At 38.9% G+C, this 15,514-nt stretch overlaps 1 protein-coding gene across 4 annotated transcripts in view; it reads right to left on the bottom strand.

Moving 5' to 3' along the window:
* Window positions 1–15,514, bottom strand: part of ST6GALNAC3 (ST6 N-acetylgalactosaminide alpha-2,6-sialyltransferase 3) — a 567,689-nt gene that overhangs the window by 308,243 nt on the left and 243,932 nt on the right. For all 4 annotated transcript variants that reach the window (XM_059899430.1, XM_059899440.1, XM_059899466.1 and 1 more), the window contains exon 2: window positions 12,411–12,605. In XM_059899430.1, the coding sequence (XP_059755413.1) occupies window positions 12,411–12,605 (195 nt within the window). The remainder of the gene's footprint in view (window positions 1–12,410; window positions 12,606–15,514) is intronic.

The following is a 15,514-nucleotide window of genomic DNA, read 5'->3' as shown; positions in this document are numbered from 1 at the left end:
AGATGAATGTTAACTGAACCTACTGTGGTAATCATTTCACAGTGTATGAAAATCAAACCATAAAAAAAAAAAAATAAAAAATATATATGAAATGGGCTTCCCAAAACAAAGGGAAAGAGAGGATTGTAGGATAGTGTAATGATAAATGGTTAGCAATGTAAAAAATATCCATAAACTTTTACATACACCACAATTACAACTTCACAAATATGTGCATATAGAGAAAGAATATATAGAAAATGATTGCATAACAGGATATTTAAATAAAAGTACTTCTGTCTCAAGGGTTTTGGGAGAAATAACAAAGACCAGAAAAGTATAACATTTGTGCACAGCATTTCCATATACTAAAACTATAGGCAAAATAACCTATACAGGATATTTTGAAATTATCAAAATGCTTCAGTGAGCATTTGCCTATCTCTGGCATATATAAGAAATGTGGAAGAGGCATTTTTTGAGGAGAAAAGTAGTCCCTCTCTTTATCCTCAAGTTTTATAAGCCTTTCCAGAGCAGAGATGTGATTACATAAATGGTAGCTATTATTACAAGAGGCAGTATGTGTGGTGGTCAAGAGCAGGAACTCTGGAGCCAGGGTATAAGTCTCACAACTCCACCTTAACCTTTCTATGCCCCTGTTTCCTCATCTGAAAAATGGGATGATAATAATACCTACTTATTAGGGTTGTTATGAGGCTTAAATAATAAATTAGTATATGTAAAGCATTTAGAACAATGTCTGGCACATAGTAAGCACTACATGTGTTGGCTTATTATTATCATCACTATTATTACTGTTATGTTATTGTTACCATATTCTGGGAACATGCTGAAAACACCGTCCTGTGAGCACTGGAAAAGATAACTGAATGATAGCTAAGTGTCCTCAATCCATCAAATATTATTAAACTTTATTAGAAAGAGTTATTGGCAAAATACAATACCATATGGAACCACCAAAAAGTTGTTTAGTTTGTACCTTTTCTTCCCAGAAATTCCACAAATAATTTACATTGCCAAAAAAGTGGTTTGCTGTACAATAAAAGAAACTGCTGAAGTGTATGAGTACAGCTAAGAGGAATTTAAAAGCTCACACTGACTTCCACATGTATTCTTGGGGGAATCTTTGAAGGACTTGTATTTCATAAGCTTTTTGAGGAGAAGGCAGGAATTATTTCTATAATACTTATTTTTTTTCCCGAAAGTATGTTGTATTCAGTATAGAAAATTAAAACAACAATTTATTCACAATGCATGTGTCTTATACATCCCTTCCCTATGGAGCTGGACTAGTATATATTTCAAACTATTTTCAACCACTCTTTCTGTGTCTTCCTCACACAGATATTGTAAATTCTATTTTTTTGATGACAGAAACAGCTGTTTCACAGATAGATATTGCTTAAAAAATAAAGTATTTAAGTCTAGTAATTTGTTCTAGTAATAAGTGCAATACGTGCTCATTGTATAAAAACTGGAAAACATGTTTAAGCAAAAGGTGAGTTAATGGCAATTCCAAACTTCCAGAATTTTGAGGCAGGTCAAAAACCCAAATCCATCTTTTACAATAAATTTTTTGTTTTAGAACAGCTTTAGATTTACAGGAAATAAGAGGGCAATACAGAGTTCCCATATACCCCACATCCAGTTATCCCTATTATAAAAATCGTATTTTGGTATGATACATTTGTTATAATGAATGAAACAATACTGGTAAATTACTATTAACTAAAGTCCATACTTGATTGAGATTTCCTTAGTTTTGACCTAACGCCCTTTTTCTGTTCCGAGATCCCATCCAGGATACCACGTTACAGTTAGTAGACATATCTTCTTAGGATCCTCTTGGCTCTGGCAGTTTCTCAGACTTTCCTTGTTTTTTTTCTGGTGTTTTTCTCATTAGTCAGGGGTTATGGGTTTGGGGGAAGAAGACTACAGAGGCAAACTGCCATTTTCATCACATCTTCCTAAGGGAACATACTACCAACATGATTTATCGCTACTGATGTTGACCTTGCACCTGGCTGAGGTAGAGTCTGTCAAGTTTCTCCACTGTAAAATTACTTTTTTTCCCATTTCCATGTTGTACTCTTTGGAAGGAAGTCACTATAAGCAACCCACAAAGGAGTAAAAGAATACTCACTTCTAAAAGTACTCCAAACAATATATCTATCTAGATATTGTAAATTCTATTTTTTTGATGACAGAAACAGCTGTTTCACAGATAGATATTGCTTAAAAAATAAAGTATTTAAGTCTAGTAATTTGTTCTAGTAATAAGTGCAATACGTGCTCATTGTATAAAAACTGGAAAACATGTTTAAGCAAAAGGTCATCTAAAATGTACCACCCAGACATAGACCACTACAGTTAATATTTTGAGGTATCGTCTCTAAACCTTCTTTCTACGTCTACATATAAAGAGTTAAAGTAATCCTCTACATATACTACTCTATCTCGCTTATTACCATTTAACATTAAGAAAAATTGTTCTGTATTTTTAGACAAAGAGTGTTCTCGTCTTTACAATTCCCGAGCTTAGCAAAGTGCCCAGCATGTAGTGGCTTCAGCAAGTGTGATCCAATGAGCTTTCTGACTTGAACGGATGAAGCCTCCATGAAACCATTTAATGTAATTTGCTGACCAAGGCATTCTCAGTCTCTTCCTTTGCCTCACAGGATAACCAAAGTCACAGGCATAGCGTCACCAATTTGGGGCCTTGGAAAATGAGTTAGTGAAATAGTATGTTGTCTGTAAGGACTAAAAGATAATGGTGTGTGAGGTGTTTAAACACACAGGCCCATGATCCCTTATCCCAAGTCCTTTTGACTAGGTATATTTTGGAATTCAGAATTTTCAATTGAGGAGGATGGTAGAGCAAATGTTCAGTATATTATGAAACACCACAATTGGGCATAGGGAAACACATCATAGTCAAACAGTCATATTTTTTTTATAGCAAAGCATGTGAATAATCACAATAAATAGACCATTTCCTTGTGTTTTATAATTTCTAACAGTGCATTCTAAGAATCCCTTGTGTCTGGGTTATGGGAACACCCTCTAGAGGAGTCCCAATTCCTTTAGCCCCAGTTTACTACCAGATAGGGACCAAATTTTTGGTTGATTTCTCAGCTTGCAGAGTTCCTAGAAAGTGCAAGCAGTAAAATTCAAATTGTAAAACCACTAGGGTACAGGTCTGGCATTTTGAATTTCCAGGGACAATTTTTTATTATCTAAAGACCAAAGATACATATAAGCTTCCTCATCTGTTTTCTATGCCAGTTTTCATGATTTCTTTCCTAGCCCAACCTTTCACTTGGGGAAAGCTTGTAAAAGCCCAGCTTTAGGATGGGGGAGGGGGGTTTCTCACTCTCTGCCTTTGCTGGCCCAGGCCTTGCCCTCTAACCTGTAGGGTGGATATTACCCATCCCCTCAGTCACTGATACTGATAAACTCCCAGGAAACCACACCATCAGTTTTCATGCTTATACATCTCTTTCCATTCCTTCTCAGTTTCTGATGCCTGACGATTTCCCTCCTTTCTAGCAAAGCCAGCTGGGCATTAAATAATATATCCTATTTTATCCAGCATGTCCTGGTGTTACAGCAGAATTGTCAGGTTATCTCAGGCCACCGTATTGCCACACCAGAACTCTTAATTTCATTTTCCTTTAAAATAATCTGTTTATTAAATACTTTAAAATATTCTATTAGCCAGATTACTCAATTAACCAGATATACCGCTTCCAAAGCCTTACAGAATAATATTTAATATAGGAGCTATATAGTTACTCTTGAAATAAAAAATACTTTAATGAATATTTTTCTTTTGTAAGTAAGCCTTTGTAAGCCTACTCTGTAAAATATGAAATCACAATTTGATGCCATCTACTTAGTGACAAATTATCTTCCAGATATTGAATACAATTGTTCAGTTGAAATTACTTGAATGTTCACTATTCTTAACAGCAACAGAATCAATCTGTTTTGCTGAAATGTCAATGCCCTCTAGGTGGTATTGTTCCAGCATACTTGTAATCGAACCAAACCTATCTCTTTCTCTTCCTTAGTGAACCCCAATCTTAATTTTTCTTTAAAGTGGAGTTCATTGCTGAGCCTTAGCACATTGTCTGGAACTGAACAAGGACTTATTCAATATTTGGTGGCTGAACTGCTACTTGATGAATGGTTTTGTGCTGGTCACTCCATCAGGCTATTAGCTGGAACTTGAGAAAAGATGAACAAAAACCCTTACCATTAGGGCCCCAGTTCTATTATCTTTTTCAACTTTCAAGTCAGGGTGGTCTTTGTGGGTACTCTGTTTTGTTTTTCTTTGCTTGTCACAAATGAGGTAATTTGATATTTGAATTTCTAATAGGCCCCTTTCAAGAGTGTTAACATGACAACTGGCAAATGAGCATTTTTCTATCTAAGGTTGGATAATGAATAAAATTCCCTTATATCTTCCTGGGGAACCAATTACTACGTTGAAAACCATGATAATACCAGATCTTTCATCAATAACAGATGTGATTTGTAAAGTAAAAATCAATCTGTTTTGACTGATGATGCCTCATAGCAATAAGGAAGATTTCATCTGAATAATCATCATAAAACTATATGATTAATCAGTTGAGTAAGACTAGAAATTCTGTAAGTAATGAGTCTTATCGGGTCATTTTCTGGCTATATAACCTTGGGAAATTGTGACCTTCACATTCCTACCTCAAAAGGACAAGCTAATTTCCTAAACATATGTCCTTGAGCAGGGAGATATATAGGGCGCATCTCTACAGACACCTGAGCCAATGGATGGACTGACAGATATGTCTCCTCATACTCGGCCTCACAGCAGGTTTGAAGCATGGATTTGGAAAGAAAGCTCCTCACATCCTCCAGGCAGCACCTTGTTTAAAGATGAGTTTCAGAATGTTTGGTTGCTGTTGCTGTCAAATAACTATAATATGTAATGTGTATATATATATATCAGCTAGGACTCTTGTGGTTGCAGATGACCAAAACATAATCAAAATCTGCAGACCTGAAGGAGAGCTATTTACTGGCTTCTACACTCAAACCACAGAGGTGGGTAGGCTGACTTCAAGGATGGCTGGTCTCAGCCCTAGAGTACTGTCCAGGCCCTTGCTTGAGCTCTGCAACTGGTTTCTGCTTCTCTCAACGTCTTGGTCTCATTCTCTCCAGGGAACACAGCCACTGACACCCAGAGAATCATATCTCCACAGCTCTACCACTAAAAAGAAAAGAGGGCCTTTCTCACAGCATTACACAGAAAAACAATAAACTCTGGGAAGGGTTCAGAGTGGCTCATCTCGGGCCATGTGTCCACCCCTTGACCCGTCACGAGATTGGTCAATCACTGGCCTGAATTTTCTGCTCACCCCTGTAGTCAGAAGGGAAGGGATTGTTTCTGTAATAAAGGGACAGTGGCGAGCAATAAAAGGCACTATATGTACTTAACCAGATAATTATATTTATTAACCATTTTATGATATAATATAGTGTATATGTATATAGTCTCTGTACGTTTGTATTTAAGAGAGTGTAAATTGTCCTGTGAGCATGGGTGCGTGTATATATTGCATGCATGTATGTGCATATGGATCTATTTTCTGTATATTTTACACAGTGGTTCATGAATATGGATGGATACATACATTGTACATATGCATTACTGTTTTGCAAGTAAGAATGTAGTTTTTCCTTTTCCAGGGATCCCATTCACATCCCCAGATCATAATTACCCAGTGAATGCATCCTCTATCTTCTATCCCCTAGAGTAAGTTGCATTCCAGGCAGATTGCCCTACTTATTGCCCCCACAGGTGTCTGATTTCTTTCCCTGGAAAGTCAGAGGATCACGCAGGCCTATGGTGGTGCCTCAGGGGCCCCTTGAACATGGGGTGCCATGTCCCTGTCAGGGGTCCACAAAATGAAGCCTTATTAGAAGTGACCTCATATACAGTTTTCGTGGCATCAGGATCAAGATAAGAGCACTCCAAGACCGGGTAACCAACCAAACAGTATGGGGAACAGGAAGATAAAAACTAAGGGTAATGGAACCAGAGAGAGGTGAAAAATGAATCAACAGAGCGTGAGGCAGTGGTGATTCCTAGTGCAGACATTAGTTTACTATGGCTAAGTGTAGTGCTCTTGGCCTACTGGGAGTGGTCGGAGCTGAAGAAAAATGGACAGTGCAAAACTTTCGCTCTTCTCTTCAACTCTACTTTCCCTTCTCTCTCTATCCCATCAAATCCTTACGCTATGCACATGGCTCACCTTCCCCACAAAAGAATTATAACCCACAGCAATGTCCGTCCCTCTCATTTGGCAGTGGAGCTTAGACTGCCTTGAGATCTGGCCACCGTTTGGGAGCTGCTCTTTCACAACCAGACTGTGAAACATAATCTTGTCTCCACTCAATAAACACATTCCCTGAGGCTTAGGAAAAAGATAAATTATCTTCAAAATGACCAAACCAATATGCCCATGCCAAAGAAGTAACCTTTGCTACATGTTAATTTAGTTGTTTCCTTTCCTAATACAAGCCAATAGTTGAAAGTTATTTTGTTTTACGATTACACAAATGGAATGTTCAGATTTTAGTTAACAATTAAATTGATCAGTTTTAAACTTTTGGAACATATATTTGCATATAATTGCTCTCAATATACTTATGTAAAATCCAAAGCCTATATTCCCAAATACAGAAAACCTATTCATGTCAGCTTTAGTTACATGTGCACATTTATTTGAATGTGTGCACTGTGTGCTTTTACTGCCAAGAAAGTCAGCTCTGTTTCTTAATTGTTGTTGTAACTACAATTCGGGAAATGCTATTGCAACATCAATATGTTATGCACGTCTTTAATTAGGCTAGTGCAGCCTGTCTGTCACAGCAACTGATCCTAAGTATTCTTATTTAGTCTACTTGAAGCTTTAAAATGTTCTCTCTTTAAAAGAGACATATTTCGGCCTCATTAAATTGTTAAGCAGACCAATATAAGCCCTACAACTTGATTGCTATGTTCTAGAAATCCTGTGCTTCTTCACTTAGCACATCTTTAGCACCATCTGAAAGACCACTCTGCCCCAAATACCTGAAATCCTCTGCAGCTCTAATGTGTTAGGGCTCTCTTATCAGATCTGAGGGAGACATCTGTCACCCCCCTGATCACCAGGAAGATCTGGCTGTGGCATCCTATTGATCTCCAGAGCTTGATTCTCTTATCTAGTCGTTAATGCAAACAAGTTGCAGGTTGCTTGCTCTGAGCAATGTCTCACACCAGGTCACCACAAAAAAGATAACACAATGACTGATTCCATGGTTGGGAAATTACAGATAGAATCTAGCCTAAAGTTAATTTCCTTCTCTTTCCTCAAAATCTGACATGATCTCAACAGGGAGAAACAATCATTACCTGGAACCAAGCCCTGTGGTACTTTGGTCTTTTATACCTTTTTTCTGCCACAATTAATTTAAAATGAATCATTAAAACTTGCATTAAGGAGAAAGCAGAGTTCCCAGGATACTGCCAAGCACAGATGTTTTTTTTTTTTTTTGAAACACATATAGATGTTATATGCTTTTTACCATGTCCAAGGTCAAAGGATAATACAGTAACTGCCATAAAGCTATAGGTGGAGTCTCACAAATTCAGTCCTGTTAAAATGGAAGGTTGCATTATTAATCAGTAGTGACATGAAAGGGCAAGTATGAACAGCTAGCAGGTCAGGGATTAAAACGGGGGTGGGACACAGGGGAAGTATAGGACCTATTGCAAAATCTAAATCTTTCCCGGTCCCAGTGTCAGCATGGCACTACCTCCTGGTGGTGGTCAGCTCAAACATAAGTACTGATGAGGAATTCTGGGTTCTGTGGCCAGCAGGGGCTTTCAGCATGTCAGCACTCACCGAGTTAGTTGGCACTCATTTTGTTTCCCTGCTTCTCAAGACTTCTCCTCCCCCAAATATAAGAACTTTAGCCTATACTGGTTAGGAAAGGGAAGGGGGACAGGGCAAAAAATAGGAGCCAATCACTAACTGCATTATATTTAGACTGTCATTATTGTGGTGGGATGGGTATTTTAATTCTTTCAATTTAACTCTTCTAGATTAGTCCTCATAGTTTTCACTGCATATTCCTTTTTATGGATCTGGACCAGAAAAAAAATACTCCAACCATATGAAATATAACTAAGTCCATCTATTTCTCTCTCCTGTGTTCTTCGTACATTTACTTCTTGTACTTCCTTTGGGAGCAGATCATTCAAAAACTAGGTGAATTGATAAAATGAAGCCGAGCTTGAACTGAGTATAATTTACTATATAGGAGGCCTTCACAACAGACTGTCACAGATTCATGAGATTGCTTATACTTCCGCTTCTGCCAAGCCAAAGGGACCGGAACTCATCTCATTTCTGGTTTTTTTTTTAATTTTATTTTATTTTTTTTTAATTTTTCACTTACTATTTCTTTTTTTTTTAACAACTTTATTGGAGTATAATTGCTTTACCATGGTGTGTTTTTAAAGATAGCAAGATAATCAAATTTTGCTCCCAAGCAACTCAGCTCTCCAGTGTCCGCGAAATCTTCGACCTAATCCTGCCACTCCCACGCCCCATCTTTTTTTAGACAGTAGTGGAGAGACATTCTTTCTTGTAAACATTTCTGCTCATAAAATTTTTGTCTAGTGGCTGCAATGTCTGATCCAGCTAAAGCATTGGGCCATAAAACCATCATCAACAATGATCATGTTTGCAGAGGCTCTAAGTCTGGAAATCATTGCTGGCATGTCTACGTGTTTAAAAAAATTCTTGGACTTCTGGTGGTTTCTAGAAAGCATGTGCTTTCTTCTGAGAAATTTCTGAAAAAACCTCAAGGACCAAGATTTTCAAATAAATAGATCATCTTGGTTACCACTTGACTCAGCTCAGCCATAGCTATTGACCCTTCTCCGGATTAGAATAGAGTGAATAGGCACACAGGAGTGTGTAGTTATCTTTGAAGCAAAATTTGGGGGCCACTATTATAGCTATTTGCCCCAGAACATCAAATCCACCACTTATCATTTTTGCTATATTACTTTGGCTCTTGAAGATTTTTCGTTCTGAGTCTAATAGTCTAATGCAATTATCTCTGGCAAGGCCTGCGCTTGAAGCCATTATTTGGTGAGGACTAATGCACAGAGCATTTGGGCTAAGAGTAGAGCACAGACATGGGGGTGGGAAGGGTAGAATTTTGAGAAGGAAAGATGAAATCAACAAGGGTCACCAAAATTTGTTTTCCTCCCAATTTAGCCTAGAACAATCTGAGTGTGGAGGAAAATCTGTCATTCTTCTGGAGTGTTACACATTGTTTTTCAACTTCCATGCAAAATTTTCTGCTTATTACCTGTACTGTTACAGCATGGGGCCTCCCTTTCTATCATGCATAGACTAGAGGAATAAGTTAGCTGGATATCTGCTAGTTTTTACATAAAATGAAATTGCCTATTTCAAATATTTTAATTTATTTTAGATAGGTTACTAACCCATTGCTTTTTTTAGTTAAATATTTCTTGCTGTTAAAGTAGATGAAAACGCTTTGTGTGATTCCAGTCAATAAATATCCTACATGGTCTCAGAACGTATTTTTAATTCTTTATTATAAAATAGACATAGAGAAAAGTGCATACAACATGAATGCATATTTAATAAATATTCAGAATGTGAACCCCCATGTAACTTCCAGCTGGATCAACAGATAGGATGTTGCTGATATCTCAGAAACTCGCACTAATCACAAACCACACATTTCTCTCAGAGGTAACTGCTCTTCTCACTTACGTGATATTTAATTCCCTTGCTCTTTTTTTTTCCTTTTTAGTTTTACCTCCTATACATTTCCCTAAACAACATCGTTTAGTTTTGCCTCTTCCTGTGATCTATAAATTGAATCACACTGTTTGTATTCTCTCATTTTTTGCATCTTTTGCTCAAAATTATGTTTGTCTAAGATTCATACGTATTATCACCTATGGCTGCAATTTCCTCATTTCCAATGATGTGTGGTATTCCAGTGTATGTAGCACAATTTTAACCATTCTCCTACTGAGAGACATGTGGTTGCTTCCAGGTTCTAGCTGTTACGAATAATGCTGCTACACGTGTCATCCACGCCTCCCACTGCATGTGCTCATGCATGTCTCTAGTGAATATACGGATGACTGGAAATGCTGGGACGTAGGGTATGCAGATCTTCAGCTTTAATCGATAATGGGAAGCTGTTTTTTCCAAAGTGCTTGTTCCCCCTGCTAGTACATGAGTTCCTATTGTTCCCCATCATCACCAACACTTGGTATTGTTGGATTCTTGATTTTTTGCCAATCTGATATTTAGTGTACATTTACCTCCTTGTGCTATTTTTCTTCCTTCTCATTGTGGTTTTAATTTGCAAAACTCTGATTTCTAATGAGATTGGGAACTCCTCCATATGTTTACTGCCCTGAATCCAGATCCCTTAAAATTTAAAGTCTGGTACTCTAGACTTTGGTATTTTGGTGTTGTTCACACTGAGCATTTCATGTCATAACTGGTAAGTACTGGGACAGCAAAAGAAACTCATTCATTGAATATCAATTTGGAACTGGGCACCTTATGCACTTTGTCCTATTTAATCCTCATGATAACTTGCTAGTTGACCTTGTTTTTGTAAGTGTGAGAACTGGCACTCAAATCATGCCTGTGTGCCTCTGTAGTCTAAAAACTCTTTCCAGTAATCATGTTCCCTCTCAAGAAATTACCTCCACATGGTCAAAATAATGATCAATATCCCGTAGTAAAGTCATTGTATTAAAAACTATACCAAAAGAATTTCAAAGGTGGCTGGTTAATATGTCTAATTAAATAACTGCAGTCCTAGGTCAGTTTTCCCCTTAACACTCCAAAATCCAGTCTATTAACATTTAAACAAATGAAAGGTTCTTTGATATTTGGTGGGATTTCCCTCATGAAAGTAATTCGTGAGACAATTCAGGCACATGTTTCATTTTCTACCCATGACAGGCACTTGTGAAATGATTAACACAATCCAGTAGAGTTATAGAATATTAAATGACAGCCAGAAATAAAAGTAGCAAAAGACAAGAGTGAGACAAACTATTCTCTAAGAGATACATTTTTATATAGGTAATCAATTTATTAGGACACTCAACAAATTCAAGCAATAGACACTATTAAAAAAATTAATTCAAAGCCAATTAAAGGAGAAGCATCAAGGCTCCTAAAAATTTATGTTATTAATGGTGCCTTTTTTTTTAACTATAAAGGTCTAATAAAAAGCTTGTAAATCCTGCAGATATAGAAACAATTTTCAAAGAATCAAATTAACCAGAAGCAATGACTCAGGCATGAAATTGCCTACAAAAGGGTCTGGACCAAGCCAGTTTTCAACATCCCTCCCTGATGGTAAGAATAACTCTTGGGATGGGAGTAGCATTCTGTGGGTAACTCTCCTCTCTCGTATCTTTGCAAAAATGACCTTTCAATGGGATCTGATCCAAAACTCTTCCCAGTGATGTAGACACACTAATGACTTGTACCTTTGTCACCAACAACTTCCAACAGGCTTGGACTTGGCATCGATGAATATTAACCTCACATTCATCCCACTCCATTGAAACAAATGGTAAAAACAATTTTATTAATCACTTCTATACACTTCCTACATTTTGTGAGGTCCATTTTATTTCTACTTCACTCCATGACACAAATCCTTGCTTGCAAAAGTGCTGGCACAGTGTGTACTTTCTACTTGTCCATATACCTCCATCCTCTTCTGTACCATCAACTGGCTACAAAGATTTAGAGGTTCAGTGATTATAGGATTTGAATGATTTTAACCCCTTTAAATTTGGAAACTCTTTAAATCCCATTATCTCTGCAGCCACTGAGAATTTTTAAATCAGCTTGGCCTTTTCTAGCTCCAGGTCTAAGGATTACAGAGTTTTAAAGAGTATAAATGCTTCTCTGCAGTTCTACAAAGAGCTGTCCCCAACCAGCTGACCTCCAGGAAATAAAGCCAGCCAGTTCTCCAGCTGGTAACTGCTGATCAGAGTTTCTAAATGGAAAGATATGTATGTTATGCCACAAACCACCAGGAAAACATGTAATTGCTTCCTCAACTCCACATGAAGTCAGTGAATCAGAAGATTTGATGTAGGAGGGGCAGCAGATTTTAGACGTGTGTCAGTAAATGTCTAAGAAGGGGAAAACAGAAAATGTCAGGGACCCAAAGAAGCTCGCTGGGGCAGAGAGTAATGAGTTCATTGACTGCAAGCCACCTTGCTCCTAAAGAAAAGCTGTTACCATGGATACCCTCAAACCCTATGTAACCCTCTGAGGTCTTACCTCTTGCGTCCTCACATTTATGTATCCATAGTGAGTTCGAAGGGGCCGCCTGTACGTATAGGAGAATGGTATCCATTTTGCACCAGGTTGTCCGAAGCAGTTTAGTAGCAATGGAAAATTCACTTCATTCACAAGGCGCACAACCAGCAGGAAGAGGAAGGCTGCTATGAAGCTCACTGCAATCACAGACTTTCTCTACAAAACAGTCAAAAAAAAAAGAGAAGAAGAATGAATGACTTTCAGTCAAAAGCAGTCTCTGAGAGGTGCTTCCTCTCCCTTTCTCTTTCAAAGGGATCAAAGGACTTTTTGTCACTTAGGATATTTCACTTGGAGACAGAAAATAACCATTTGGTGACCAGGTTGCCCTAGTGTGCTGAGCCTCTGAGAACAAACAGCAGATTTCTTGGATTATCTTTCCATCCCATCCCAATCCCTCCCTACCTTCCTATCTTCCTTGGTGACTCCTATTCAGTTTTCAAAACCCAAATCAGACATTCCCAACTACAGGAAGCCTTTCCTAACTGCTCATTTCCCTCCCCACCATCAGCCCCAACCTATCTACCCCAAAAGAGGTAAGACGTACCCACCACTCCAATACTTTGAAGGCACTTCTACTGTTGTGCATTTTTCATGGTGTAATTCCTTATGTGACTTTTCCTGCATGTAATTTTGAGTTCCTGGAGAACTGGGATGTACTGTGCCATACTGCTCTGAGTATCCTAGGTCCTTAACACAGTACCTTACATACTGTAGGCACCCAACACACTCCTGAGTGAATGAATAAATGGATTTTTCACATTCTTATAGACCCAGTCCCCTTACAAATCATATTCCGCTTCTTTATCTAGCACCCTCTACAGGAAGGAAACTTTGTGCTGTAGGATATGCAAAAGATTCAAAAAGCTAACGATAAGAGTCGGAAAAAAATCCACATCAAGCAGCATAACAACATCCCCTAAACACGCTGTCATCAAACCAGAGTAGGAGCAACTGCATCTGACTGCCATGGGGAAAGGAGAGATGTGTTTGTGACTGAGCTTGATAAAATTCATGCATTTTAATCAATAGAGATGTGTGAGCACAGCTTTCTAGGAAGAGGGAACAGAGTAAGGAGGAAAGAAAACATGAAGTTATTCATAGCCACATAGCACTTTGTTTTACTGGGACACAGAGAAAAAGAAAAAGCTGAAAATACAAACGATAACTGTATGGACTGTCTCAGATACCAAGCTGAGAAGTCTCTACTGAATTTGTTAGTTGATGGAAAGCCGAAGGAGATTTTTGTCTGTTTAATTTTTGAAATGTGACTGTTTTAATCAAACGCCAGTGTGTAAGGTGCTTTGGAGCAGGGAGAAACCAGAGATAGGCAGCAACTAGTTAGGAGAGCATTCCAATTGGCTAGGACAGAGGTAATGAGGGATGGAAATGAGAGCAGTGGCAGGGAGTGTAAAAAGGTGAGAAAAGACATGAGAAACTCAATTTAGGTGGAAGACAGAGAACTTGGCTACTGATTGGATAGAAGTGGCAGATGGAAAATTCAGAGATGCCTGAGATTTTGAGTGCAGGTAACTGCAGTACTACTCATCATATCAGGAGAAACCAGGGTGGTAAGGGCAGAATTGATTTAAGAGAGTAAGAAGACGAAGCTCTTGGCTTTCTAAGTCTTACTTTTCAAGGACTGATGGGTCATCGGGACAGAGCCATCAAGGGGTCAGGCAGAAAGTCAAGTCTAGAGCAAGAAGAAAGAGCAGAGCTGAGGGCAGATGTCAGGAACAACTCTGCCTTGTCTCCGGGGTGAAGATGTAACCGAAAGCGGGGGTCCGGCTGCTTGCTGCTCAAAAGCCAGTACTAAAGAGGCAAGGTTGATGGAAAGGAAAGTTTGCTTTATTTTGGACGCCAGCACCGGGGGGGAGGGTGGACGTCTGCCCAAAGGCTGAGTGCCCCCGGCGCTGACAACCAGTGGGCAAGAGCTTTTAAAGATGGAGGGGGCGGGGCTACATGCAGAAACAGCACAGTCAGCTCTGACAGTCATCTTGCAATTAGTCATGTGGCGGTCTGACCAGCATCATCTTGATTGTGTTAGGGACAGTTAGTCTGGAGTTCCAGGGTCAGTTGGTTCCTATTTCTTTGAAGTCAGTTCTCAGAATTGTGGCAGCTTATGTCATGGCTACAGTCTTGTCATCACATAGTTAACTTCTTCCACCTGGTGGGGATTTCAGTATCTACAAGACAGCTCACAGGATACGGCTCAGAATGGTATCCATAGCCCTTGAGGAGGAACTAAAGGTCCTTGACTAGGCTTACTGACTAAACTATTATTATTTAGTCTTGCTGGACTGTTTTCCTTTGGTTCTGCATTTTCTCACTTCTCTGATTAAACTTATTCTCTGGCTAAGGTTTTTCCACAGACAAAAGGCAGGCAGAGGACATGGGGTGAGGAAGGACCACAGGGTCCTGCTCTGTTTCAAAGACACAGTGAAGTATTCCTTCCTGAAGTTGGGCTTCGCCCCTGATTCTTCTTCAAACTTAAGGGAAACTAAGTAACTTTCTGGGAATGGGTGCTGTTGTGTTTTTAGCTCGCCACTTCCTGGTGGAATCGGCTTCCTTTTACTCATCACAGAATGCCCCAAAGGAGAAAAGAAACCCAAAGGTGGCCCCTGTATCCTCCCCGGTCAGTCTCCATCAGGGAAGCAGAGCAAGGCCACAAAGTCAGACACCCAAAAGAAGTCTTTGCTCTTGCTCAGCTCCCGTGATATGTAAAAGCCCATCCATCCCCCTGTCTAGCCAGCCCAATTTTCCAATCACCTGAAAGTCCCTTGAGTTCTGCCTCCTCAAAACCCCTCATCTCACCACTACCACAGCATTACCTCATTTAACTTTCTAATCATGAAAACCTGTTTTAATTTGCTCCTCTGTGGAATCACTATGTCCACAACATCGCAATGTGTCAAGGTAACAGCTTAAATGAGGTGACGGATCTTACAAGTTGAAAGGGACACAGACCAGAACAGATGGCTAAATAAAAGCAAAAGGGCCAGTCACCCATTAAGTAAACTGGTAAGAACCTTTTTTACGGGTAGATTGTTGCAAAACAGCAGCTTGCT

This window comes from Balaenoptera ricei, chromosome 1, assembly GCF_028023285.1.
Source record: "Balaenoptera ricei isolate mBalRic1 chromosome 1, mBalRic1.hap2, whole genome shotgun sequence".
Classification (NCBI taxonomy): Eukaryota; Metazoa; Chordata; class Mammalia; order Artiodactyla; family Balaenopteridae; genus Balaenoptera; species Balaenoptera ricei.
Note: the sequence above shows the minus strand (reverse complement) of the source record. Positions and strands in the feature narration are given on the sequence as shown.